Source organism: Gadus chalcogrammus, chromosome 12 (genome assembly GCF_026213295.1).
Source record: "Gadus chalcogrammus isolate NIFS_2021 chromosome 12, NIFS_Gcha_1.0, whole genome shotgun sequence".
Classification (NCBI taxonomy): domain Eukaryota; kingdom Metazoa; phylum Chordata; class Actinopteri; order Gadiformes; family Gadidae; genus Gadus; species Gadus chalcogrammus.
Genome location: NC_079423.1, coordinates 5,385,506 through 5,411,808, shown reverse-complemented (window position 1 = coordinate 5,411,808; position 26,303 = coordinate 5,385,506). Strand labels below are relative to the sequence as shown.

At 49.6% G+C, this 26,303-nt stretch overlaps 1 protein-coding gene across 6 annotated transcripts in view; it reads right to left on the bottom strand.

The window, feature by feature from the left end:
* Positions 1–2,581: 2,581 nt before the first annotated feature.
* Positions 2,582–26,303, bottom strand: part of herc2 (HECT and RLD domain containing E3 ubiquitin protein ligase 2) — a 69,437-nt gene continuing 45,715 nt past the window's right edge. For 3 of the 6 annotated variants that reach the window (XM_056604467.1, XM_056604469.1, XM_056604471.1), the window contains exons 67-91: positions 25,991–26,134; positions 24,796–24,987; positions 24,188–24,341; positions 23,417–23,524; positions 22,924–23,055; positions 22,351–22,509; positions 20,981–21,099; positions 20,143–20,268; positions 19,435–19,590; positions 18,820–19,134; positions 17,559–17,773; positions 16,691–16,868; positions 16,043–16,204; positions 15,561–15,652; positions 14,353–14,492; positions 13,923–14,110; positions 13,475–13,672; positions 12,776–12,859; positions 11,637–11,778; positions 11,082–11,276; positions 10,464–10,576; positions 7,913–8,103; positions 7,477–7,582; positions 6,559–6,771; positions 2,584–3,904 (exon numbers count right to left, since the gene is read on the bottom strand). In XM_056604467.1, the coding sequence (XP_056460442.1) occupies positions 3,632–3,904; positions 6,559–6,771; positions 7,477–7,582; positions 7,913–8,103; positions 10,464–10,576; positions 11,082–11,276; positions 11,637–11,778; positions 12,776–12,859; positions 13,475–13,672; positions 13,923–14,110; positions 14,353–14,492; positions 15,561–15,652; positions 16,043–16,204; positions 16,691–16,868; positions 17,559–17,773; positions 18,820–19,134; positions 19,435–19,590; positions 20,143–20,268; positions 20,981–21,099; positions 22,351–22,509; positions 22,924–23,055; positions 23,417–23,524; positions 24,188–24,341; positions 24,796–24,987; positions 25,991–26,134 (4,095 nt within the window). In that variant the 3' untranslated portion in view covers positions 2,584–3,631. Of the gene's footprint in view, positions 3,905–6,558; positions 6,772–7,476; positions 7,583–7,912; positions 8,104–10,463; positions 10,577–11,081; positions 11,277–11,636; positions 11,779–12,775; positions 12,860–13,474; positions 13,673–13,922; positions 14,111–14,352; positions 14,493–15,560; positions 15,653–16,042; positions 16,205–16,690; positions 16,869–17,558; positions 17,774–18,819; positions 19,135–19,434; positions 19,591–20,142; positions 20,269–20,980; positions 21,100–22,350; positions 22,510–22,923; positions 23,056–23,416; positions 23,525–24,187; positions 24,342–24,795; positions 24,988–25,990; positions 26,135–26,303 lie in introns of all 6 variants that reach the window. The other 3 variants (XM_056604470.1, XM_056604472.1, XM_056604468.1) reach the window with 3 other exon arrangements.

The window sequence follows — 26,303 nt, the reverse complement described above, 5'->3', positions numbered from 1 at the left end:
TACAAACGAGGAAGATGATGATGGTGATGTCGAAGGTAAAAAAAAGGATCTTGGTTTAGAAAAAAAAGGGAGGTTTAAATAAAAAAAATACTAATGATAACGTGATGGAGGGTTACCGCCTGGTATGTAGTCCGAATTTGGAGGCTTGAGTTAGTCCATGAGCCTTGGTGGCTGTGTGGAGGTCTTGGAGAAGGCCTATAGGTGGTCTGAAGTGGGGACGGAGGCCGTGTGTGGGGTCTCCTGCTGCTGCTCGTTCTCAGAGACCTAAGGAACCAGCTCCTCGGCCGTATATCTGGAGGAACAGCAGGTCAGTGGCCTGGGGGAGAGCCAGTGCAGAGAGGTGGTAGAGAGAGGGCTTCAGTGGTGGAATAGGCAGCAGGCTTGTTTCACATCCTCTCCTGATTCTTAGAAAGAAACCCCAAGCCTCCCCCTCCTCTATCCTCCTCCCTCCTCCTTCCCCTCCTCCTCCCACAGCAAAACATGAACGAGCATGAATATGAGTGTGTGAACATAAACTGTTCACGAACGGCTTCGCTAGGGCAACGGAGTGGCAGGTCATGATATTAACAAACCAAATCCGTCACTTGACATTGTTAAGGAGATTTAGGGTGTTGTGGGGTCAGACAGGTCGAAGGTCAGGGTTTAAGTCTTTTTTTTTTTTTTTTTTTATCAGATTGAGATGCTGAGTTGCCCGGACAGTGTTTGTGTTTGAATATTTATAATATTTATGTCCAAACAGATATCTTCTGCTTCCATTTTCTATACGGTTTCGCATCACCAAGAATTTGAACCAACATAGGCAACAACCAAATGTTGTTGCCTAAAACAATGGAGCTCAACCAGTCCAGTCTGTTGGCGTATGCTCATCTTCCCCTACTCATGAAGAGCAGAAAGCAGAGACAATCGTTTCTATTGAGGTGCTCAGGTCACCTGCTGGCCAGCTGTACTTACAACAATGTGGGCTGGGGTTCGAAAAGGGCTTGTGGCGTCACATAGTGACGACCAACAGATAGTGTGATGCGGTGCCAGGGGGCTCCAACAACCTCCGAAGAAGAAAGAGAGAATTCTGGTTTAAAGGCTTAGTGCGGTTTAACACAAATACCCCATACAAATTATTTGTCAATGGATAAAAGTACTCACGTTATTGAAAATGTGAAGGTCTAGATCAGATCACCCTTGAAAAAGAGAGTGAATCACACTTTTATGTACCTGGATGATAAAATGTAAATTAGAAACAGTGTGTTGGTACATTTTGTCCATTGACATTTTATGGTTCGCAAAGTAATATAGAAAAAATAAAAATAACCAACCATCTAAAAAAGCGATCTTGAGTGCCGTTCAGCCGATTGGCTACAACAGCTTGAAACAGATTTATTCATCGATATATGGATAGGCCTACTGCCTCAGGTGTGTGTGTGACCAGCAGCATCAGAGAATGAGACCTCGTGACGTGGGGAAGAGATGAACATCGAGGCTTGAGTGGAGAAGATCACAAGGCGGCCAGGCGCAGCGGGACGATGAACGGGGACGGTGCGCGTGTTGCCCTATGTAGGGTGCGAGCGCAGGCATCATGCGACTGCATGCGGGAGTCTCTGTCCGTCAGCTACTTGTTCAGTGTTAGGTGCAAACGAAACGAACTGTGCAGCTGACGGCACTCCCTCGAGCTATGTCGAATAACAACGGTCCCTTATTGTTGTGGAAGGATGAGTTGGCCATAACCATAATATTATCAAAAATTATAAAAAGATTGCGAGAAAAAATACTTTGCCTAGAACTACCTAATTTTGATTACAAAATAAGACATAACGTCTGATTGAACCATAACAACTTAATAACACATGATCAAAAGATAATGCAGTGATAAAGCCGTTGTCCCACTATGTCTAGGGGATGGAATGTGACCGCGTGACCAGCTGTGTTCAAAGGGCTTACGTAACATTTCCTAGAAGGAGAGGGTTGGTACGGACCAAGCCTCCCTCCCAGACCAGACTGTAGCCTACTGGAATCACCTGACACTCACCATAGTGTACTTTGCCATTATAACGGATGTGTATGTGTGTGTGTGTGTGTGTGTGTGTGTGTGTGTGTGTGTGTGGTGGGTGTGTGAGGGGGGGGTGGGGGGTGGGGGGGGACGAGCTTAGTTCTCACCAAGAATTTGCTTCCGATGTTAAGCCCAAATTAAACTTTCCTGTTATATTTACTTCTCCGTTGACGTCAACCGTGTATTGTGTGAGGAGATCTTTGAACCACTCTGCTGGTGAAAAGACACCACCATAGGCCTATTAGGCGCGGCTGGTATTACACACTCGGAGGAATGCGTGTCCAAGCTCCAGCACGAGACCCACAGTACCAGGAGATCTGAGCCCAGGGTGACGTACCGACATCAGGTTCTCCCCCTTCAGCACGTGAGGGGCCCTGCGAACACTAACGATACACTGGAAACCCACTGGAGCGATCCGGTTCGCACGCCGACAGATTGGCGCGCTATGCGCTTAACGCTTGGTTTCTGTAATCCCACATAACAAACACAGATGTAACAGGATCGGCTAATTTAGGGAATTCATCCATGATTATGGTGGTTATATTGCCACAAATGGACATTTAAGAGTGTTTCAGGGAGCAGAAATAAGTATTCGGAGGAAAACAAAAACCCAAAGTAGAAAGCAAGACAGGCCTGCCGACTGAAATAAACCTGTGACCCAATTGTCGAACACACGAGCACGCATTTTCAGGCCAAGCTTAATCCACACGTAACATATACTCAAGGAGATACATTGCAGATTTCCATCCCATTTAAAAATGATAGGCCGAGGCATTAATGTGATCCATACAGGCTAAACGTTTTTGTAATATAAGGAATTCTTGAACCCACCTGGGCAGTTTGAAGACATCAAGAAATACAAACGAACACAGTTCATGTTCTTTTAATTTAAATTTATTCACAGAAACATATTAACATTGATTACACCGGAATGAGCTTTGTTTTTCTCGTGAATACATGGCACAATCATATTATATATACATTCGTCATGGAGACAGTGCACATAGGTAATGAGGGCGGTCGATGGTGGGTACAGGATTTGTAAAACAACCCGCTAGTCAGTTCTGAAGGACAAAACAAACCCCTTTATATGTTGTCGTTTAAAAAAAAAAAGGAACTCTATAAAGAGACCCCCGCCATGAACGTAATCGATAACTCTACTTATATTTGTCTTAATCACACGTTGATTTCTATGTACAGACTAGGAGCCAGTGAGAGGGCTAGTGCAGTTCTTGGCGTGAGTTTCTATGCTATTTTAAACTCTAATATACATAATTTTTCAGAAAACACAACAATAACATCATCATCATCCTCGACATCTTCATCATTCATCCTCGTGGCGGCTCCAAGAACTTCATAAAGTCTCCAACATCTCCACTTCCTGTCCAACTTCCTGTTGCGGCTCAGAGTGCTCTCAGAGGGGGGCTGATTGCACATGTTTCTTCACCACCCCCCCCCCCCCCCCCCCTCTTTGCTCGCTTGGTTTACAACACGTGTACGACAAACGTGTTTACATACATAACTACATACTTCAGATCTTATAAACATGGCTGCCCTCCACCTCAGACGCCGAGGGGGGGGGGGGGGGGCTCAGTGGCCTGTCAGGTAGTCCTGCGTGGAGTCGGACGCGAAGGAGTCGGCGTCCTCGTTGTCCGAGTCCTCGCTGCTGTCGTCGGCCGCCGGCTCGCCCGACAGCGCGATGCGGGCGTAGTCGTCCGTGTCGATGGACTTGCAGAAGTGGATGGCGTACTTGAGCTTCTCCTCCAGCACCTGCCGGCACGAGTAGCGGGGAAGCTTCAGCAGGAAGAAGCAGGTGTACGACTCCGGGAGGAAGTGGTCCGGGGGGTTGTACTTGTCCAGCACCTAAGGGGGTGGGGGGGGGGGGGGGAGAACCAATCAGGACACAAGCAGAAGACAGGTCCGTCAGGCAGGGGAAGACTTTATAAGAGTTCTAACGTCAACAAACAATTCTGGCTACAACCTCCCCCCCCCCCCAGTTAGATTTCAGTGATAGGGAGTGGCTTTGTGGGAGAGAGCGAAAGCCTGGACAGCATCATAGCCCCTAAATGGAAAAAAGACTGTTGTTGGGTTTTTCTTTTATAACACCTGTGATGGCCAACTCAGCCCAGGTGATGCCTACTGACTGGCGGTGCTGCTTCAGGACGGTCCCTGTAGTTTGACGTAACATGTGCTTGCCCTTTAAAGAGCAGAGGCTGACATTTCACACCCTGAATGTAGGGAGACCTGCTCTGGATTTGGGCTCCGCCATCTGGAGGTTATGCTAATTGGCGGCCAGAGGTGGTGAGTGATATTAGGCTGGGCTAAGGGAGAGGCTGGAGTTACAACACGGCAGTGCCTCCGATATCCTGGACCTGGAGCCGTCCAGTGGTTAAAGGACAAAACCCTGAGTCCAACGTTAGGAATGGCGCCCCCTCTGCCGAGTGTACCCGGAAATAACCGCAAAGGTTGCCAGTGCGATCCAGATTTCCCCTAGCGACGGCGCTCGAGAGGTGTCCCTGAGCAAGGCATCAAACCCTAACTGCTCCCGACATGCTGGCTGTCGCCTTACATGGTGTAAAGGTGCGGCCACACCAGACGCGTATCTCGGTAATTCTACGCGAGATACGCGCGTCCACTGTGCTTGACCCTGTTGTGTCAAAACTGGTCCCTCCGCGCACTACGCGCCTATACGCGCTAGTCACTCGCTAGCTGCGTCCCTTGTCCCTGCTTATTTGAACGGAGCGTCCCTCTCGTCCTCCTATCCCCCCCCCTGTTATGTTATGTTCCTATTTTCCACCCAGACTACAGTACCGTGTCGGCTGTGGCTGTTGGTGTGTGTGTGTGTCTATGCCGCGGTGCGGCCGGTTCCCGCTCCACAGCTTGAGGTGTGTGTGTGTGTGTGTGTGTGTGTGTGTTGCCCCAGGATAAGCTGCGCTGGAGTCCGAGGTAGGAAACCAAAACGCCGCCAGTGTTTGGGTGATAGAGTTTAGATCGGGTTAGATTAAATAATCTCGGATATAAATAACAATAATCGGGTTAAATAACTTCACATGTGTGTCTGGTGTGTTTCCAGCATTCGTAGTGTTGATCAGGCAGATATATAGTCCGCCAAGACGTTGAGGTTGCTTAGTAACCAGAGACTCTGTCCATGGAAGTGAACGGAGCGTTCCCTCTTTGTCATAACTATCAAACCAAACATCTTCACATTCACCGAGCGAACATTATGAAAGTAAAATGCACATTTCTCGCTAGAAATGTTTCCATAAAAGCATTAATGGCGTAACTATGTTACTATTCCACACAGAAAAAAGAAAGATGTCGGCCGTATGCTTCTGTCCAAGCTCACTACTCTCTGCCGTGACGTCGGGTCAAGCTCAACGCTGATTGGGCAACGAGGCTAATCGTCAGACGCGTATCTCGCGTACTTCGCGTTAAAAAGTTAAATTTTTTGAACTCTTGAAATGTACGCGATATACGCGCGTATAGCGCGTATTGCGCGTAAATATACGCGCCACATACGCGCTATACGCGCGTACAATGTTGCTTATACGCGTATTACGCGTGAAACGCGTAATACGCGTATTAAACCAATGGTTCCCTATGGAAAAAATGGCGATTTTAGACGCGAAGTACGCGAGATACACGTCTGGTGTGGCCGCACCTTAAGGCGACAGCCGTCACCGTCGGTGTGTGAATGTGTGCATGAATGGGTGATTGTCTGGCAATGGGGCCTTGGGTTAGCCTGGTTCTACCAGGCTCTCGTACTTCACTTCATTTCATTTAATTTGTACAGAGAGTCTGGACCTAATCAATTGACAAACGTTAACTCACTTGAAGGCGGTGTCTGTTGAAGTTTAACATGATTGGATCTGCCCAGTGCCACTCTGGATCTGCCATAACCAATCGCTAACGTTTGGTTGTACGTATGTCATGCGCCGGGAATCACGCGCAGGTTGTACACAAACCAAACACCTTGCGCGTCTGCACGAAATGTCCGTCAACGACAGCTGCAGGTTTTGTTCGTCAAATTTAATTTATCAGGGAAAAATTGCACATTGTAAATCAACTACCAACTACGACTTCATCGTCATTGTTCTCAGACACGCCCTCTGTTCGCTGATTGCTGTGGCGGCACCAGAAAACCAAATTACATACAGCAGGTCCAGACCTAGTACTGAAGGGAAATTCAAATTGAGCGGAAGTACTTAGGCGGGCGGAGCCAGGCTAGCCTTGGGTGGCCCCTACAAAAAAGCGCTTTATAAATGCAGTCCATTTACCATTTTCAAAACCATCCAAAACCCTTTTGAACAGACCTTGATAACGGCACTTTCCTTTGTGTTTCGATGCAAGAGACGACTCCTCATAATACGACCGTAGGCATTTGGCCAATTATCTTAGTGATAAGTGTTTGACCTGCAGGGATCGTCATGGAAGATAACCGGAAAGCTTTTAAAAGTGTTGCAACCCAAACCCAGACAAACCCGGACAAACCCAGACAACGTCCACCGGTGACTCACCTGCACAACAAAGTCCCGTCCCCGGAAGTCGGCGATGGTGCGGGGCAGGCGCGTGCGTCCCCAGACGAACCGGAGGAACAGCGAGCGCTCCGTGGTGGAGAAGGACTCCATCACCTCCCAGAACCAGTGGATGAGCGGGGACGTGGGCTCCACGCCCTTGTAGGTGGCCACCGACTTGAGCAGGTGGAGGGGGATGTCCGGGCTGCCACACACCTGAGGGGGAGGGGGGAGGTGGGTGGGGGGGGGGGGGGGGGGGCAAGAGAGAGGGTGGGGGACATGAGAGGGGAGTAATGGGGGGAGAGGATGGGTAAGGGGAGAGGGAGGATTAAGGGAGGGTGGGTGTGGTACGGGGGAGAGAGGTGGATGAGAGAGGGTGTAGAAGAGGATAGAGGGTTAGGGTAAATAAGGGTGGGGGCAGAGAAGAGGGTGAGGCAGGGCAGAGAGTGGGGGAGCGAGTGGTTTGGTAGATGAGAGGGTGGGGGAGGGGGGGGGGTGTAGAAGAGTAAGAGGAGGAGAAAGGTAAAGGGGGTGTGGTAGGGGAGAGAGTGGGTGGGGTAGAGGACAGAGAGCGGTAGATGAGGGGGTGGGGGGTAGGAGAACAGGGTGAGTTAGGGGAGAGGGTAGGGGGTAGGAGAACAGGGTGAGTTAGGGGAGAGGGTGGGGGGTAGGAGAACAGGGTGAGTTAGGGGAGAGGGTGGGGGGTAGGAGAACAGGGTGAGTGAGGGGAGCGGGTAGGGGGTAGGAGAACAGGGTGAGTTAGGGGAGAGGGTGGGGGGTAGGAGAACAGGGTGAGTTAAGGGCAGAAGGTAAGAGAAATGGACACGGCTGATATCATGGGAGCATTGAACACGTGAGAGAGCGCCGAGGCTTTCATGCAGAAAACAAACAAACACACACAGACAAACAAACTGTGTTTACCATGGTCTCCAGTTCATAGCCGGTGAAGAGAGAGAGGAGGGGTACAGGCACGACCCGCGCCATCCCCTCCCGCACCGCCGACACCTGCTCGTCAAACTCATGGAGTCTGGAGGAGGAGGAGGAGGAGGAGGAGGAGGAGGAGGAGGAGGAGGAGGAAGAAGAAGAGGAGGAAAAGAGAGGAGAAAGGAGGGTTGGAGAGGAGAGGAGAAAGGAAGTACAGGGTTGGGAAGAGAAGGGAGGGGGACAGAAGAAAGGGAGACATTTCATCAGGTCACATGGCAAAACACAACCTCACCCAAACAACAACAACAACAACAACGTTTAAAAATGTGGGAGCGTCCCTCTGTATCCAACGAGTGTGTTATAGCTGACCGCTCCACCGACAGAGAACCTCCCAGGTGTATCCATGCCGACCAGGCCCCTCCCCCCTGCTCACCTGTAGTTGATGGCCAGGCGGACGTACTCGGCGCGGTTTTCCAGGGTGATGTGGGCGTGCTTGGAGCTGAGCTGGATGTCCTGCCCGCTGGCGTTGGGCACCGTGAAGGGCAGCGTCATGCCCTCAAACTCATCCGCCGTCGCCTCGTTGTCCCGGATGTACATCAGGCCCGGGATGAAGTCTTTGTCCACCTGCCGGGAACACACACACACGCTAAGGGGTCAAGGGTCGTCATGGGAAACGCTTGCCTCATGGTTCGGGCCAAGATTGAGATTGTGAAATACATTTTTGCGGTATGGTATCCACTGAGATCACCAGATACATGTAATTAGGGAACAGGCAGAGGTTAGGGGGCGTCTAGCTCTAGGATTCCCTACTGGTTGATCTTGAATGGGGGAGCAGCACACTAGCCACTGTAACCATAACACTATCCCTATAGAAAGATTTTAGTGTCAACATTGGCTATGCATCCTGGACAAACGGTGTGCGCGATTGTGTTGTGTGCTTGTTCTTGGGCCCGTGCGTTGGCTGCGGTCTGCTCTCTGAGGTGCACGCCTTCGCGGTCTTGTGCCGTGCTCCCGTCTCCACAACCTTTCCAGCGTCTCAAGGCTACAGCGAGGAGACAGAAGGAGTCTTTGTGGAGCGGAGGAGCTCCTCCTAGCTTCCTACGCTGTCGCCCAGGCTCATGATAGCAGCGTGCTCTGGGAGGTCTCCCACGGCCCACACGCTGAGGGGAAAACTGGAGCACATGAGCCTGCAAAGAGCAACGCCTCCGCCACAAAAAGGCCTTCTACCCGAGGGAAGATGCGCAGTTCAGTGGGTCTACTTTCCTTTTCTGATTCCTAGAGCTTCACATCGCTCTGTTGTTTTATTGAAATGTTACTTTTTTTATAGCATCAAATGTTGATGGTATGGTGAGATTGTCTCACATGTAAGTCACGCTGGATAAGAGCTTTGTCGGCTTAACGACGACACGGTTCTAGGAAAGGGGCCATGAACCTCTGTGGGGGGGGGTCTCTGTGGGGCACTTTGGCAGTTTATTTACATTCAAATGACCTCAAAAACTGTGGTTTACTTTCCAGATTAATTATGCATTTGGATGTTGAAGAGATACGCTGATATATGCCTTTGCTTGTCTTGCCCAGACTCAAGACAAAGTTAATTCCGTTTTTATCTCCAAATTCAACATTGCGTTGGCCACTTCCATTGACGTTCAGAGTTACTGTAGCATAGCTCCTGTGCATGTGAGGGGAAAACACTTTCAATTTCCCTCGAAAGACTTCCGATGCGTTCCGAATAGTCGCTTAATCATAACGTCTGCCATTACGATGTGCCTCCAAACACACAGATAATGTGCCACTATTTTTGGCACTGTGATCTAGACTACCTGTGAGGCGCCGCTCACGCAATTATACGATCACCTGCTCCCGGCTGGGTAGTCTCGGCGGAGGGCAGCCGGTGGGTGGTGCATCCCAGGTAGCCTAACAATCCCAGCGCTGAAAGTAGTGCCGGCTTATCTGTGTGCTTGAAGACAAACTACAATCTTGTTGAGGTAAAATGGGTACTGCAACCCAAATTCAAGAGTTGTCTCTGTCCACCCAAATCTGAAGACCTGAAGCTCACAGGGGTTGCCAGGTTGCTGAGCGAACACAAACCCAAGATGAGACGAGTGCAACAATGTTAGTTGATCAGCTACATTTGGATTTTTTCCTTTTTGCGAATTATAAACCAGCTAAGGTGGCATACGTCTTCGAATCTCTGCGTTCTCCAAGCAGTCTCCATCTTTGAATGCAGCTCCAAGATTTACCCGTGTTTGAGCATAGCTCTGGACATGGAGCCTTCTCAAAGGAGGACGAGGCTATGGGTAAAATCTAGTACAATCTCAGTTGATCCAGATAGTTTGCCTGCTTCCGTGGTTTCAGCACGATGTGTTTGTGTTCCAATTTGTTTGAATTAGAATGGTGGATCACAACACGCAGGAAAAGACAAAAACAAACGTTCTGACCCAGAACGGACGTTTAAAGGAGATCCTACTGGCTCTAGCATCGCTGTCGGCGAGAACAGTATGTTTTGCTTCCTCTCTGATGACACATCGTGGTCATTTTGAGATTCAGTACAGTACAGTGGTTACAAATAGGTCCTTTAAAGAGTGCTTGATTCTGGGACTATTCTGGTTGCGGGCACTCTGCGACCGCGAGTGTTGCTGCTGGTACTCAAAGAGCAGCTTTAGGTTGTAATCTGGCCAGGAATGTGTCCTCTACAGAATACCTCTGATTTAACAGATAAGGAGGCTTGAGCGCTTTCATAAAGTTATGCAAACACCTAAGCTGAGGAGGTTCACAGGGAAGGTGCGATTCTTTGTTTTTTCCCAAGTACCCTCAAATCCTAGTATTCAAGTAGTACTGTATGAAACCCAGTACCAAGTATCAAAGTGGTATAGCATCGATACTACTTATACTCCAATACTCCTTAAGCAGTGAGTACATAATAATAGCAACAGAGCACAGAAGTTCTAAGCTTGTGGGGTGGGTACGGGTTTGGGGTGGCCTACCTCGCTGAGGTCTGCGATGGTGAGGTTCATCCCGGCCAGCTGTTTCCACACCGGCTCGGCCAGGTTCAGACTCAGGGGGCTGCCTGTGCGGATGGCGATGCCCAGGAGCACACCTGCACACACATTCATTAGCCATATTAAATACAGACCTTCATTAAGGAAAATTTAATTAGGAGACTCTTTTAAAGACATTCATTAAAGAAAGGTAATGAGGATATTCATCAGAGACATTCGTTCAATTATCCCCATGGTTCAGTCTCTTCCCTTGTTTTGCCTTCAATGTACGTAGTAAAGCTCGCTGCATAAGTCGCTCGCTGCACACTTCATGTATAACTAGCTAAACTTCATCTTACACTTCCAGTCCACTTCCTGTATAACTAGCGAAACTTCCGTTTACACTTCCTGTCCACTTCCTGCATAGCGAACTACACTTCTTGTCCAATGTCCTGTGTAGCTGGCTAAACTTCCTGTCCACTTCCTGTGCAGCTAGAGCTAAACTTCTTGTACATTTCGTGTAGCTTGCTCCCCTTACTCTTCTTTTCAATGGGTTACTTCATCACTAGAATGGGGTCCGGTATAAAAGGTGGGCAGGCGGCAGATTCACAGGTTTAAGGTTACCTAGGAAACGGAACATGTTCATGTGCAGCGGGGACTTGGCGGCGGGGTTGAGCAGGAAGCAGTCCCGGTTGGCGCCGGACTCGTCGCGTCCGTTGGGCGTGACGATGAGGAGCGGCGTGAGCCCGTTCTGCAGCTCCTCGCACATCTCGGCGATGGACTCGCTGTAGCCCCCGCCACAGTCGTCCACGGACTCACCTGGAGGGAGAGAGGGGAGGGGCGGTGGAGAGGTGAGTGAGGGGATAAACATCTACTCAACCTTGAAGACAAGAGAGAAACTCAATTCTTAATATTGCATGCCCATAAAAACCCCTGCAGAATGCACAAGGATACTCTCAATTGTCCACTGCCAAACGTATTCGTTTTTTAAATATATAGTCACGATACATAACGTGTGAAGGCAAAGTCTTTAAATAACACTGGACACATTCTGGTGTTGTGTGTGACCCTCGCAGCCTCACTGCTGATTCACCGCCAACGTGCACAGGAGGGACAGTTTGAAGTGGGACAGGACCCCCGCCATCCCCGCCGGGGGGGGGACGGGGGGGGGACACCTACCCACGAACTTGACCTTCCAGACGCGGTGGGGCAGCAGCAGGCTGTCGGGACTGAAGGAGCTCATCTTGGAGCACATCTGACCAAACACCGACTTGGTGCCATCGGGGCCGGCCAGACCCCCTTTACTACGGGACCGCTTCACCTGCAGGGGGGGGGGGGGGGGGAGAGAGCGAACCGTGACTTGGGTGATCTATCGGCCCTCGCCCTTCAGGGAGGAGGAGGAGGAGAGAAATAGAAAAGAGAAAAGGGGAGAAGAGAAGGGGAAAAGGGGGGGGGGGGGGGGTTGATTTGTGATGTGGCTCTCTCACCCTCCGAGGGGAAGCAGTGGGAGGGGGAGAGAGGATAGAGGGAGGGAGGGAGGGGGAGAGACAGACACCTCAGGCAAGCCAGAAACATAAGAAATAAGAAAGGAGAAGGATAAAACGAAACACGGAAATAAAGAGAGTTGAAGAGAGAGCGAGGGAGAGTGAGGAGCGAGGGAAAGACGATGCTGTGGATTAACTTCTGGGTGTGGAGGCTGCGTGCAGCACGATGGAGTGCAAAGCTGCTAGGGGGCGTGGGGAGGGGAGGAGGGGTGCAGTCCAGAGGAGGGAGGGGTGCAGAGAGGCCGGAGAGCCCAGTGTACATCACACAGCCAATCCCCTCATGAAAGAAACAGCATGTGACCCAGAACAGAAACAAACGGCCTACAGAAAGGGGGGGGGAGAGCATGAGTAGTGTGTGTGTGTGTGTGTGTGTGTGTGTGTGTGTGTGTGTGTGTGTGTGTGTGTGTGTGTGTGTGTGTGTGTGTGTGTGTGTGTGTGTGTGTGTGTGAGAGGGGAGAAGAAGAGGGAGTGAGTTAGTGAGTTTGAGAGCGAGAGAGAAGAAGGTTGTAGGGAGAGAAGACCAAAGGCAACTTGAATGTGGCCCTAGGACAAGATATATATTCAACAAATATATGTATTTGGTGTTAGAGGGAATGACATGCAACATGTGTTTTGCAACATAGAATTTTCATTCTTGTTTACTTAACCTCGGAAAAACAGATTGAGGGAAAGAGAACTCCTTTGCAATTGTTCAGAGGGTATAGTGAAGGTTAATAGAACGGCAAAAAATGCTGGGGTTAAAAGAGATGGTAGAAGCTCAAGGAGGACGTCTACCTGTATTCTGTTGAGCTCCACAACGGGCCCATGCTGCCTGTCTCTAACCATGGTGGCCTGCACCACCTTCCTGAAGGCTGCTTCCTGTTGTCATGGAAACACAGAATCACGGTTAGCGGCTGAATCGAGCCCTGAGTGAGTTCTCTAGGAAGTGTGAACAAAGCCATGCAGGCGTATGATGCTGTGGTTTACCACACTGCTTTGTGTGGACATACAGTAGAATGAGTACTAGTGCATGGTTCAGTGTTTAAAAAAAATACACAATCCAGTTGATAAAAGTGGAAAAAAAATTATGAAAACACTATAAATATCTCATACCCCTTCCAAAACCACCCCTGCGATCACCATTATACATCTCTACACCTACGATCCCTATTACACATAATCACCCCTACCATCAGTATTCCACCGCCACACGTACCATCCCAATGATACATCATCACACAGTATCACCACACAGTATCACCACACAGTATAACCACCAGCAACAACCACCATTCCCCCTCCTGCCCCCCGAACACACACACACACACACACACACACACACACACACACACACACACACACACACACACACACACACACACACACACACACACACACACACACACACACACACACACACACACACACACACACACACACACCTCTACCATCACCACCACCCTATGATCAATTCCCCCGCCCCCGCCCTCTCACCTTGCCCTGGGAGATGAGGATGCCCCTCAGTGTGTCGAAGCCCACCGAGGGCCCGTGGCCCACCTGGCCTAGGCGGCCCTCCAGGTGGAACATGGGGATGCAGGGGCAGAAGAGCTCCGAGATGTGGTGCAGCAGCAGCAGCCGGTTCCTCAGGCCCAGGATCGGGATCTCCTGCAGGTGATTGTACTCCATCGGAACCTGGAGACAACACACAGACAGACGCACGGCGGTTAGTAGGCCCAACTGCTATCCAGCTGGCTACGGCTAGTACAGCTACAGGAACAGTGGTCACAAAGCAGGGGCTAGCTGCTAGCGTGCTAGCTCCACTGCACCTATTGGAGGTGTAGTGGAAGAAGTGGTGTTGTCGCAGTCTGACTGCCATCTAGTGTGCGGAGATGGGATTGACAGGGCGACAGCGGTAGGGGGATGTGTGTTTGTGTCTAGGTACCTGAGCGGGCAGCTTGCCAGCGTTGGTGGGCTTGCTGGTGGACCAGGCCAGGGTGTGAGCTGACCCGCAGGCCACGCGGTTGATCTTCTTGCCCTGCAGCGCAGCCACCAGCCGCGGCCTCTGGATGGCGTTGGTGGTCCCGTCGCCCAGCTGGCCCTCGTCGTTGTCGCCCCACGTGTACACTTCTCCTGAGCGCAAACAACAACCCCCGCAGCTTTCTACCGGCACTTGCAAGACTACAAACCAATGCATCATGGGAAGAACTACTATACTATCCAACATTTTTCATTGACACCAATACGACTAGGATTGGAGGGTAGTCGACTCTAGGCATCCCCGAGTAGGACTCCCCCTGCCTGCTCCTCAATGACCTGCATTAACATGGGTTTATACCGTTAATAGCTTCAGAGTGAAGCAGTTCATCCCTTACCATCCTCCGTGCAGCACACACAGTGCAGCGACCCCGTCGCTATGGCGATGACCTTCTTCCCTTGCAGCCCTTGGACCTGGCGGGGCCGGCGGACATGGTCGTCAGAGCCGTGTCCCAGACGGTGGTAGTCTCCCTTACCCCTTTAGCGCGCACGCGCACACACACACACACACACACACACACACACACACACACACACACACACACACACACACACACACACACACACACACACACACACACACACACACACACACACACTTAAAATTACCTTCTCTAAGTCACATGACCCCTCTGCAACATCCTCTACCATGAGAGACTGGAGGATACTAAGACCTGGTCAACACACAGTTTTAATATTTCTATTATTTTTTCTATGTTTTTTTTTGGTCTAGTCCACACCTCAACGGTGTCTCAGGTCGCTGAACTCTTCCAGATTGGAGATTTATCAAAACTCTTGTTTTCCGAGTGTTCATATGACCGGTAAAATGGAGGTCTCGCAAAACGCTGACATCGGGACATCGATCTACTGGACCAGTTTGTATGTTTCTGTACCGATTGCTGTACCAGAAACATACAAACAAGGGCGAACGACCGGTGTGTTTACGTGTGGCTGGTTCTGGTTGAATAACATGGTTACGTCGACCTAGTGTTACGATATCAGTACACTGCTGTGCTGTTGTTGTATCCATCGCTCAGGAAGAATCCTACTAATGCACAGGCTCCTAATGTTCTTTCTGTGGTGTTTGTTTTCATCGCCAATGCATTCATTCTTTTGAGTACTCTTGTGGACAGAAATATCCTCTATAAACACCGTTGGTGCGGACAGGGAAAGATAGGTTATCAGAAAACCCCTGTATACTTGTGGATGAGGCCTAAGAATTTAAAAAAATATCAACACTTTGTATTCAAAGATAAAATTGATTTAAAAAAACACAGAGGTGATACACTTTGTTTCTCAAAAATAAAAATATTCCCAGTTCATATCCACTGTGTGGATATGAGTTCAAATCCACTTGGTGACTTGGTGCAGTATTCAGTATTTTACAACTGAATAATTGTATGTAATGGCATACCATTCGACAGTATATATACACAGCAGGTGTTTTTAATTTGAAATGCACAGCTAATCAAGTGTTGGACTTGATTAACTATGAATACATGTATAAATATATCTATATATATACACAATATAAATCAGTACATACCAGGTGTACACAGCCCCAGACTTGGTGAGGGCCACAGAGAACTGGGAGCCACACTCCACCTTGACCACTCCCAGACCCGTCAGGGAATCAATCTGAAAGGTCATGGGGTCACCAATTAAAACAAGGGTCAAAGATCAAAGATCACACACCAATCACACAAGCCATCAGTTAGCATCTGTCATCTAGCAGACACTTTTATTCAAAGCAACTCTCATCGCTTGTGTGATAGACTACAGTGAACTACATTCAATCATTATTTATTGAACACTGAATATTAAATAATAATAATAATAATAATAATAATAATAATAAATCATTAATGAATAAGCAGCTTTTCAATATAACGCCTGGAACAAGAACAGTGAACTAATTTGTGCAATTATAACGATACAAATATTTATATAAAAATTGACGACGTAGTTAAGGCTACAGGCGTGTGTTGCTTAGCCATAAAAGTGTCGCGGGAAACCCTGGGTACCGACCTTCATGGGCACCTTGCAGCCGTCGCTGCCCCCTCGCCCTAGTTTCCCATAGTCCCCGTCGCCCCAGGACCAGACCATGTCCTCGTCCGTCAGACAGAGCGTCTGGGCGTCCCCGCTACCACACGCCACGTCCATGACCCGGTGTCCCTGTAGAGCGTCCACCTGGAACAGACAGAGAGGTACACACATGAAGGTATACACATACAATTATAGACATAGACTCAGAACCCCAAAGTTACACACTGTTCCATATCAAACTATTATGCACTATATAAATGTATATATAATAATGACTAATGCCTAACCTTATCTTACTAATTAACATAAGCACTTTACACACTGTCCAGCTGTTTCTATAGGAACCAGGTAGCTTTTGGTGGTGCTTAACCTTGCTCTTAAGAAGCTTTGACGGTGCTCAGCCTCGCTCCTAAGTGGCTTCGGATAAAAAAAGGGAGCTACAAGAAAAGTTAAAGTGCTGCACAAAAACTAAAAGGAGTGGTAAGTGCAGTAAAAACCAACATCATAACATCATATAATCGAAATGCTGTCTAAAGTCGACAACCGCTTCTTAGTTCCTCAAGGTCCCCTCCAACGGCCGTGGTCAACAAGCGTCAGACGCCAGACTACCAGGGTGGGATCACCACGCACCAGTTTGGGTTTGAGCTGGTCCTCGCTGTCCCCGTGGCCCAGCCGGCCGTAGCGGCCCTTGCCCCAGGTGTAGAGCTCTCCGCTGGATGTGATGCAGGCGCTGTGAGCTCCCCCGGCCGCGACGTCCACCACCTCCACGCCCCGAAGGGACTCGATCACCCGGGGTCGATCACATGGGCTGACAGGAGAGGGACGTCATGGGGTCAGACCTCAGATAGTCAGATCTCAGATAATAAGCAGTAACGCCGGGTAACAGAGGAATCCCGCGGTAACAGCACAAACCCCCCTTAACAACCCCGGGAACAGTAACCATTGGTTACAACAGTAACCATCGGTTACAACATTTACCCCCGGTTACACGCATAACACCCGGTAACACCAGTAACCCCGGTAACAACAGTAGCCCCCGGTAACATCCATAACACCTGTAAACAACAGTAACCCCCGGTAACACCCATAACCGCCGGTAACAACAGTAACCCCCGTTAACACCCATAACCGCTGGCAACAACAGTAACCCCCGGTAACACCCATAACCCCCGGTAACAACAGTAGGCGCCCCGGTAACAACAGTAGGCGCCCCGGTAACAACAGTAGGCGCCCGGTAACAACAGTAGGTGCCCCGGTAACAACAGTAGGTGCCCCGGTAACAACAGTAACCCCCGGTAACAACAGTAACCCCGGGTAACAACAGTAACCCCCGGTAACAACAGTAACCCCCGGTAACAACAGTAACCCCCGGTAACAACAGTAACCCCCGGTAACAACAGTAAACCCCCGGTAACAACAGTAACCCCCGGTAACACCCATAACCGCCGGTAACAACAGTAGGCCCCGGTAACAACAGCAGCCCCCTGGTGGTCCTCACCTGCGGTTGCCGTGGCCCAGCTTGCCGTCCTCGGCCTCCCCCCAGGAGTACACCTCCCCCTCGGAGGACAGGGCCAGGCAGTGCTTCCCCCCAGAGTTCACCGCCACCTTCCTGATGAACACGTGCTGGATGGACTCCAGCAGGGTGGGCGTGGACACAGACTCCGTGCCCCCGATGCCCAGCCGGCCCCCCGCCCCGTAGCCCGTGGCGTACAGCTGGGGAGGCGGATCCATCATGTTAGGGTGGAATGTTTGCCGAGGGATTTTAAGGAATGAAAACTGGTATCGCCAGATAATCGTATTACCGTTGGCATTACCTGGCTGTGACAGCCTCATTTCCTGTCTGGGCTGAATAAAGTGCGATCTTATCTTGTCTCATGTCTTTATATTGTGTGGCGGTTTGACATATTTTAGAATTGTTGTCACGTTATTTAAACTGGAATAAATCAAAGCTTAAGAGTCGAGAGGTTAAACATTTAACCTGGTGTTGGTTTATTCATGTTACTTTTTATCTGGAATAAATAGTTAAAATTAAAGAGTCATATATGGACACAGGTATTCTCTGCCTCTTGATGGTTGGACTGGAATAGATTCCAAGTGGATATTGTAACGTGTTATTGGGGTATTCACTGAGACAGTTATTCAATAATTGTCATTAGTATATGCTACACGTGAACCTCCTAAGATGGCGCAATTTGATATGTTCGCTATCTCAGGATATTGGGAAATATCCCATGATTGAGATCTCAACTCGGGATATTGTTTTCTCGTGCGTGACGGTCGACAAATACTCCGCTAATAAAAACAAATAATCCCAGCAAAATGTGTTATCTTATCTATTGTTGAAGTCTTCACGTGTAGTGTATACTAAAACAGCCCGTCTAATATAGCCCCATGAGACAGGCTGTCTCGGGGGCTATTCCTCACTATTCACTTGGCCTTCGGCGAATAATTGTTAAATAGTCAGAGCCTAAACCTTTACATCGGTTGAATCATAGCATCTAATACAAAAGGCATGAAAAGCAAACCGTCTCCTCATATTATCTAATAGAAAAGTATAAAGAGTAAAACCTATAGCTTTACAATATTATCTTATAAAAAAGTATAAGAATTTAATCCTTTGGGTTCACCTTACTATCTAATAAGAAAAGTATAAAGAGTTCCCCTTTAGTTTCATCACACTACCTAATAAAAGAGGAGTACAAATGGATCCCTTTAGTTCAATAAAACTATCAAACACTAAAGTAGAAGAAGCCTCAGACCTTCCCGTCGGCCGTGACGGCAAACAGCGTCTGCTCGCCGCCGATGAGCTGGACGGGCCGCAGCGTGGCCAGCGCCTCGGTGGGGGTGGGCACCTTGACCTTTGCCCCCTCGATGCCGCCCAGCTGACCCCGGTGGTTGTGGCCCCAGCCGTAGATGGTGCCGCTGCCCCCGGCCGACAGGGTCCAGTCGTCGGGCCGGCGGTTCATCCACTGGACCAGCTGCTCGTCCTGCTCCCGGCGGAAGGTGTCGTGCTTCTCGTGCAGGCCGCTCATGGTCTCGTGGTCCGCCATCAGCTCGCAGATCTTCTTGGTCACCTGCGGGGAGGGGGGAGTGTGGGGGGAGACGGGGGGGGGGGGGGGGGGGGAGTGAAGGGGTTAAGGAGGGGATGTCCAGGTATGGATAAGAAGATTTATGTGTGAGGGAGAGAAAGGCGGGAGAGGGGTGTAGAGACAAATGGAGAGAGTGGAAGATCGAAACCGATAGAGACAGAGCCAGAGAGACAGAGACAGAGGAAGTGAGGTGGGGCGGAGGGCTAGATCCGTCACTAGAGATCCCTCTGTGTCGGGACCTCTATATAGAGACAGATACATTGATAAGAGAAGCATGTCCCCCACCTCGTCCAGGAAGGGTCTGGGCAGGCCGGACCGTTTGTCCAGGGCGACGGCCACCCGGGAGGCGGTGCAGTAGCGGCGGAACCACGCCCACTTATGGGTCTCGGCGCAGCACGGCAGGGTGTCTAGCTCCAGGTCACAGGCCAGGGCCGCCAGCACCTGGAACACCCCCATGGTAACGAGGATCATCAGGACAACAATGGTGGGGAAGATATAGCAACCACAATAACAAGATTAACGTTATCGAATAATCTCGATTTTACTACATTAATTGTGAGCAAGATTTAGTAGGAAAAGTGTAGTCTTGATATTTAATTGATAAAATGACTACATCCGTCGGTTTAGCTCCTCAGGAGGTAGAGTGGGTTGGTACGATCCCCGAATAAATGGTTTTAAATTACTTTGGAAAAAAAGCGTCTTTTAAATGCCCTGAATGTAATGTAAATGTAACAGCAACACCATAAAACTATATAGAAGAAAATATAAACAAAGAAAACATTGAAATGAGTTGAAAACTAAAAACAGTGAATGGGTGGTGAGCTTGTCCTTGGTTGAGCACATGCTACTGATGCTAAGCTGAAGAGCACCTTGGAGGTTCATAGTTACTGGTGCTACTGCTCAGCTAAAGAGCCCCAGGCTCGGAGTGTACCTTGAGGGGACATGGTTACTGTAGCTACTGCTCAGCTCAAGAGCCCCAGGCTGGGACCGTACCTTGAAGAAGGGGCTGTGCAGAAGCTGCTTCCCGCCCCTGACAATGGGGTCCTCGTACTCGTACTGCCTCTGGAGTGCCTCGGGGAGACCCTTGACCAGGGCGGCCAGCGCACTGCCCGTAAAACTCTGAAAATCCAACACACACACACATTACATAACAATGGCTTAAAACCGTACGCCGCCCATGCAGTTCTAGAGCAGGGTGTCACAAACTTCTTCATGCCGTGACCCCCCCTGTGGAGGCATGTCTGGCACAATATTTAGTGGAGTTAATGAGGCAATACATCTTTTTATATTGCCATGTGAGGACTCCATTTAAAAGAGCGCAAAAATATTTGATTTCTTCCTTATGATCAAATTAAACAAATTACTCACGTTAGCATATCTTTGGGGCTTTAAGCCCTCTGTCTACTGAGTATGTGTGTCCTCTATCTACTGTGTGTGTGTGTCCCTCTCTATATTGTGTGTGTGTGTGCCCTCTCTATATTGGGTGTGTGTGTCCTCTCTATACTGTGTGTGTGTGTCCTCTCTATACTGCGTGTGTGTGCCCTCTCTATACTGTGTGTGTGTGTCCTCTCTATACTGCGTGTGTGTGCCCTGTCTCTACTGTGTGTGTGTGCCCTCTGTCTACTGTGTGTGTATGTCTATCTATTGGAGGAGGATGAGGGGTAGACTTAGAGGGAGTGAGACTTCTGGACAATGCACACCTGTCGGAGGGCTAGTTCGATGTAGCAGGGGCTGGGTGTGTGTGTGTGCCCCTCTGTCTACTGGTTGTGTGTCCTCTGTCTATTGTGTGTGTGTCCTCTGTCTACTGGGTGTGTGTGGTTCCAGGGCTCACCATGGTGCGAGCCTCCCCCTCTCCTTCGCCCAGCAGGCGGTTGATGTTGATGGACTGGCCGTACTCGGTGGTCAGCAGCTTCCTCAGACGCTGCAGAGCCCACATCCTGTGGCTCGCCGCTGGATGGTTGAAAGCACACGCACACACACACACACACACACACACACACACACACACACACACACACACACACACACACACACACACACACACACACACACACACACACACACACACACACACACACACACACACACGTTATTCACGGTTTATTAAAGCTGGGGAAGGCAATTTATCTCGAAGCATTTCTTATCATATGTGTTGAAATTCTGTTTCCATCCCGACAGCAATCAATAAATAGAAATATGGTATATTTATAAGGTAATATGGTATATTTGGCTATCACAGGCCTGTTATAAGCCGGTCATCATTTCAATCAGGCTGAATGAGATGATTGGATGGTCTACCTGTCTGGCTACCTCCCAGTTGCCCTCCCACTAGGGCTGCTCGATTATGGGAAAAATCATAATCACGATTATTTTGGTCAATATTGAAATCACGATTATTCAAACGATTATTGTTGAGTTTGAAAACATGTTGTATTTATTCAGCATGTCTCTCCCAAAATAAACTTTGTAACTGAGAACTTTGAAACTTTGAAACTCACAAAAATACACAAATTGGTCAAAAAGAAAATGTTCCAATCGAAAATATTATACAGATATGTATCCAGCTGTTCTGCCCTTTCTATAAATCAGAAAACTAGATTATGTTAATTTTACGCTAAAATCGAAATCGCAATCAAAATTCGATTAATCGCCCAGCCCTACTGCCCGCACTTTCCCTGTGCACTCATTGCTCATGACGGAGTCTGCCACAAAGCTAGGCACTAGGCAGACATAATGCTAAAGCTAGCCAGCTAGTCCCAGGCTCGGCTTTGAAGTGATGCATTAAGATAGGGATGGGAATTCCAAGTTGCCTGCTTTAATCAATAATCACAATATTTTTTCTTTACTCTAGGGCCATGGCTCTAACGACACGATGCAAATAAGTCTGAATCAAGAACCATCTGTGTGTTGTGTCAGTTCAAATTATAGAGCGTGATTACATTTGTTGAATATGTAATAAACATGTAATTATGACTTTTTTTATATGCTAAATATAGGATATAGGATAAATGTTTACGTCATAGTTTTGAAATACATCCGTGATCATGTGGACGGGGAGGGGAGGGTGACTTGGGGGGAGCGAGACTTCTGGACAATGCACAACCGGTGGGGGGTCTAGGTCAATGCAGCAGATGGGGGGGGGGGGGGGGGGGGGGAGTGATGTGTTAAATAAAGATGGTGGGAGCGAGATGGTCTGCTCACCCAGGGCACTGAGCTGGGCGCAGGCGGCCAGGGAGGCGGCCAGCCGGGGCACGATGCTGCGGTTGGAGGCAAAGTTGAACCTGAAGTCCAGCAGGCAGGTGACCAGGTCCATGGAGGGGCAGGAGAGGATGCAGCGGTCCGACAGCAGGTCCTTGGGTCCTGGGACACAGCAGGAGGACGGACAGAGAGGGCACGGAGGAAGTTGGCTTGGGTCATCTCTGACTGTAAACATCCTGACATCATTTGGAGTCTGTACAATTTTCCGGCAGCCATAAAGAAACGACATCTTTTTGGATTATACTTATCATTGACAATGTTTCGCAGGGCTCTTGTTCTTATAAGTATGCAAGCCATTATTCGTATGCAAGCCGTTCTCAGACGGATAGAACGTCAAATAATCCGCTGCCAGAGTAATGCCTTATTAAACAAAAGATTTGCGTCACACAGGAAACGACCTGCTGTGCAGGTGGACTCAACACATAAGCTCGCTCCACTTTCTATTCATCCTGAGAGCACCGGAACTCAAAGTGACGCGTGGGAGGCGGCGGCCGCGGGCGGTCGCTGTGGCCTCACCGGCGGCGGGCATTATGGGGTAGACGGTGTAGCGCCAGCCCCAGCCGTTGACCGAGCCGTCGCTGGTGAACTTCCACTTGAGTTCGTCTCCTGGGATCCTCAGCTCACTGGACCAATCACACCACTCCCTGCCTGCACACACACACACACACACACACGCACACAGAGACACATGAATATATATGCAGGTACGCAGAGAAACACACACGCAGCCAGACACATATACACAACCATAGACACACACACAGATACACTTCCACACACAGAGATACATATACATAGACAAACACCCACACCCACACGCACGTCCATGCACAAAGATGCATGCACACACACACACACACACACACAATATGTTTTCCCCGCCAACAATCCTAGGTCTGCTGGCTCCAGTGGAGATCAGCGTCAGGCGGCGACCCCAAGCCCCTCACGCTGGCTGACCCCTGGGCTGTCGGTGACCCCTGGACTCGGTTAATCTGTGATCGGTGTTCACCTGAGCGCACGGACACAATCCTGTTGGCTCCGTCCATGATGGTCAGAGGGTCGTGGCGCCTCTCCGTGGAGCACTGCCGGTCGAACTCCACCCTGAGGCCCTCCGCTCCTATGGGGACGCACACAGTCGAGTGTGAACCGCCATGAAATTCAATCTTTTGTCGCGCGCGGTAATCAGACAAGCTCACATTCATGATTGATTTTCATCTGACTTCAGCTTTCTTTTGCTTGTGACCCTTGCCATGCTATCATTAAACACAAGACACACAAGACACACAAGACACACACACACACACACACACACACACACACACACACACACACACACACACACACACACACACACACACACACACACACACACACACACACACACCATCCCTTGAAGGAGGGGTCCCTCTTCTTTGTTCAGGCTTTCTCCATTGACATCTAAGGGTTTTTCCTTGTCCGTTTAGTGGGCTCGGGGTAGGGGGTGTCAAAATGTGGCCTGTGAAGCCCTTTGAAGCTACCAGTGATTGAGGAACAGATCCCATTGCCATTTCCCACGTCATTTCTCAGTCTTCTAGGCCATTTGAAATTATTCCCTTGCTACCTACCATTCCACCCCCCCTCAGAAGGGGGTTCAATGGTAGGGAGCAGGGGAATACCTACCATTCAAGTAGGGGGGGGTTTGAATTGTAGAGAGTACAGAGTCATTTCAAAATCGAGACGGCCGAGGAAGACGAGAAGGCCAACCCGTCGGTCGGTGCATCAGGTGGGGGCGATGGCGTACCTGGGATCTTAACAGTGCCGCTGGTGGAGGTGTCGTCGGTGTACGGGTGGCTGCTCTCCACCACCACGGGCTGGGAGGAGAGGCGTCCGCTCTGGGAGTCGGTGGCCACGTCCTCCAGCTCCGTCACACACAGCTCTAGCAGCATGTCCGCCACCTGTCCACACACAGAAACATAGAGCGTAGAGATATACATTAAAATAGGTGGACGCCTGTTTCAAAACAGTCACCCTGAGAGCAAGGGTGAACCCCAGTCAGGTAACAAAATATAGGGGGTGTGTTCCTATGGCTGTGGTTAACAAGTGGTGACACAGGTAAGAGGAGAGTTCTGATTGGCTGGGATTAACGAGTGCCGAGTGGTTACCCAGGAAGGAGGTGTGTTCTGATTGGCTATGATTAACGAGGGCTGAATGGTTATCCAGGGAGGAGGTGTGTTCTGATTGGCTATGATTAACGAGGGCTGAGTGGTTATCCAGGAAGGAGGTGTGTTCTGACTGGCTGCGGTTAACAAATGGTTCCAGAGTTTAAGGAGGCGTGTGTGCCGATTGGCTGTGGTGATCCATCCGTCACCCAGGTAAGGTGTGTGTGTGTGCATGTTCTGATTGGCTGACCTGTGGGTAGGCGGTACCCATGCCGGAGAGCACGGCCGAGAGCACGTCCCGGCCCTTGTCCCCGGAGCGGTGGGACACGGCGAGCTTCAGCACGTCCACCATGACCCGGGTGTCGTCGGGGACCAGAAGGGCGGTGAACTCGTCCAGGTACTGCGGCTCGGGACCCACCACCTTGCTCTGGTTCTCAGAGTCCTGGGGAGAGAGAGAGGGGCGGACACCGAAACATTTAGAAACCATTTAGGAAACGGCAGGCACAAACTGATCTAAACCCAACTTAACTAATATTAGGTATTCAAATCTACTAGAAAGATGAAATCACCTGGCCAATTTCATCCATCTGAAGTCAACGTTATTGTCCAAAATCAGTGATTCTACGATCCAAAGATCAAATTATAATGAAATGCATTTACACAATAAAGTATTGCATAAATGATTGAGGGGTAAACAAACAAATGCATTATTATTATTATTATTATTATTATTATTATTATTATTATTAACACACACACACACAGCTTCAACTCGATTGACAGACCTACCAACTCTAGTGTCCATATTGAACCTGGTCTCCATTGAGCGTGTTAATCCTAAAAACCTCATTACTATTAAACCTTGATTGAGCAGCGTTCCCTAACCTGTGGGTTAAGTGTGCATAGGCTCCCATGAGGGACGTGGTTAGCGTTTACTTGGTGACCCTTTCGGAGATCTGCAGGTCATGCGAGCAGGAGACTTTGGACTGACGTTGGCGTTGGTTCACTGGACGGGTCAGATTTCATCTGACACTCACCAGTGACTAACTCTCCAGTCTCGAGTCCGATGCATCCAGTGATGACTGGATATGTCCAATCGTGCTAGCGAGTTTTCTGCGCCTGAACAAAACTGCAGTCTGTGTTGCCTCTATTGACTTTCTAAAAGTTAATAAACGTTGTCTTCAGTCGATTCTCCTTTCAGCAATTGCTTGAGGTGTTCCTTGCCTAACCTTTCATCCCCAGCTGGGTTTGTTTCCTTAGTGAAGTGAACAAAGCTAATCCTATGGACGACAGGGCGTGGGTGTGGGTTTGCTTTAGCGAGATAAACCACTTATCAGGCCCCCGTCAGTCAGTGACCCCGGACCAGGTTGTGTAATCCCGAGCAGCTTTAACGAGCGAGGCAGCCCACAGCGTCGGGTCGTGGGGGGGGGTTGATGTTGGCTCACCTCTTTGGTCTTGGTCATGGTCTCGGCGATGATGCTGGCGGCGCCGGGGTCGTCGGTGACGGGGATGAAGGGTCGCGACGAGGCGCCCGAGGCCGAGGGCGTGACCGCCGCCGACGGGGTCACCGCGTCCTCCGAGGACGCACCCTTCTCAGACACACACACACACACACACACACACACACACACACACTAATGTAACTATGGGATCCAACCGGTCCAGGTTCATTAGTACATAATGTGTACTTATGTGTGTATTAACTTAACCAATATGAAAAATACACTTTTCCTTTTAGCACAAAACACTTTCTTGTTC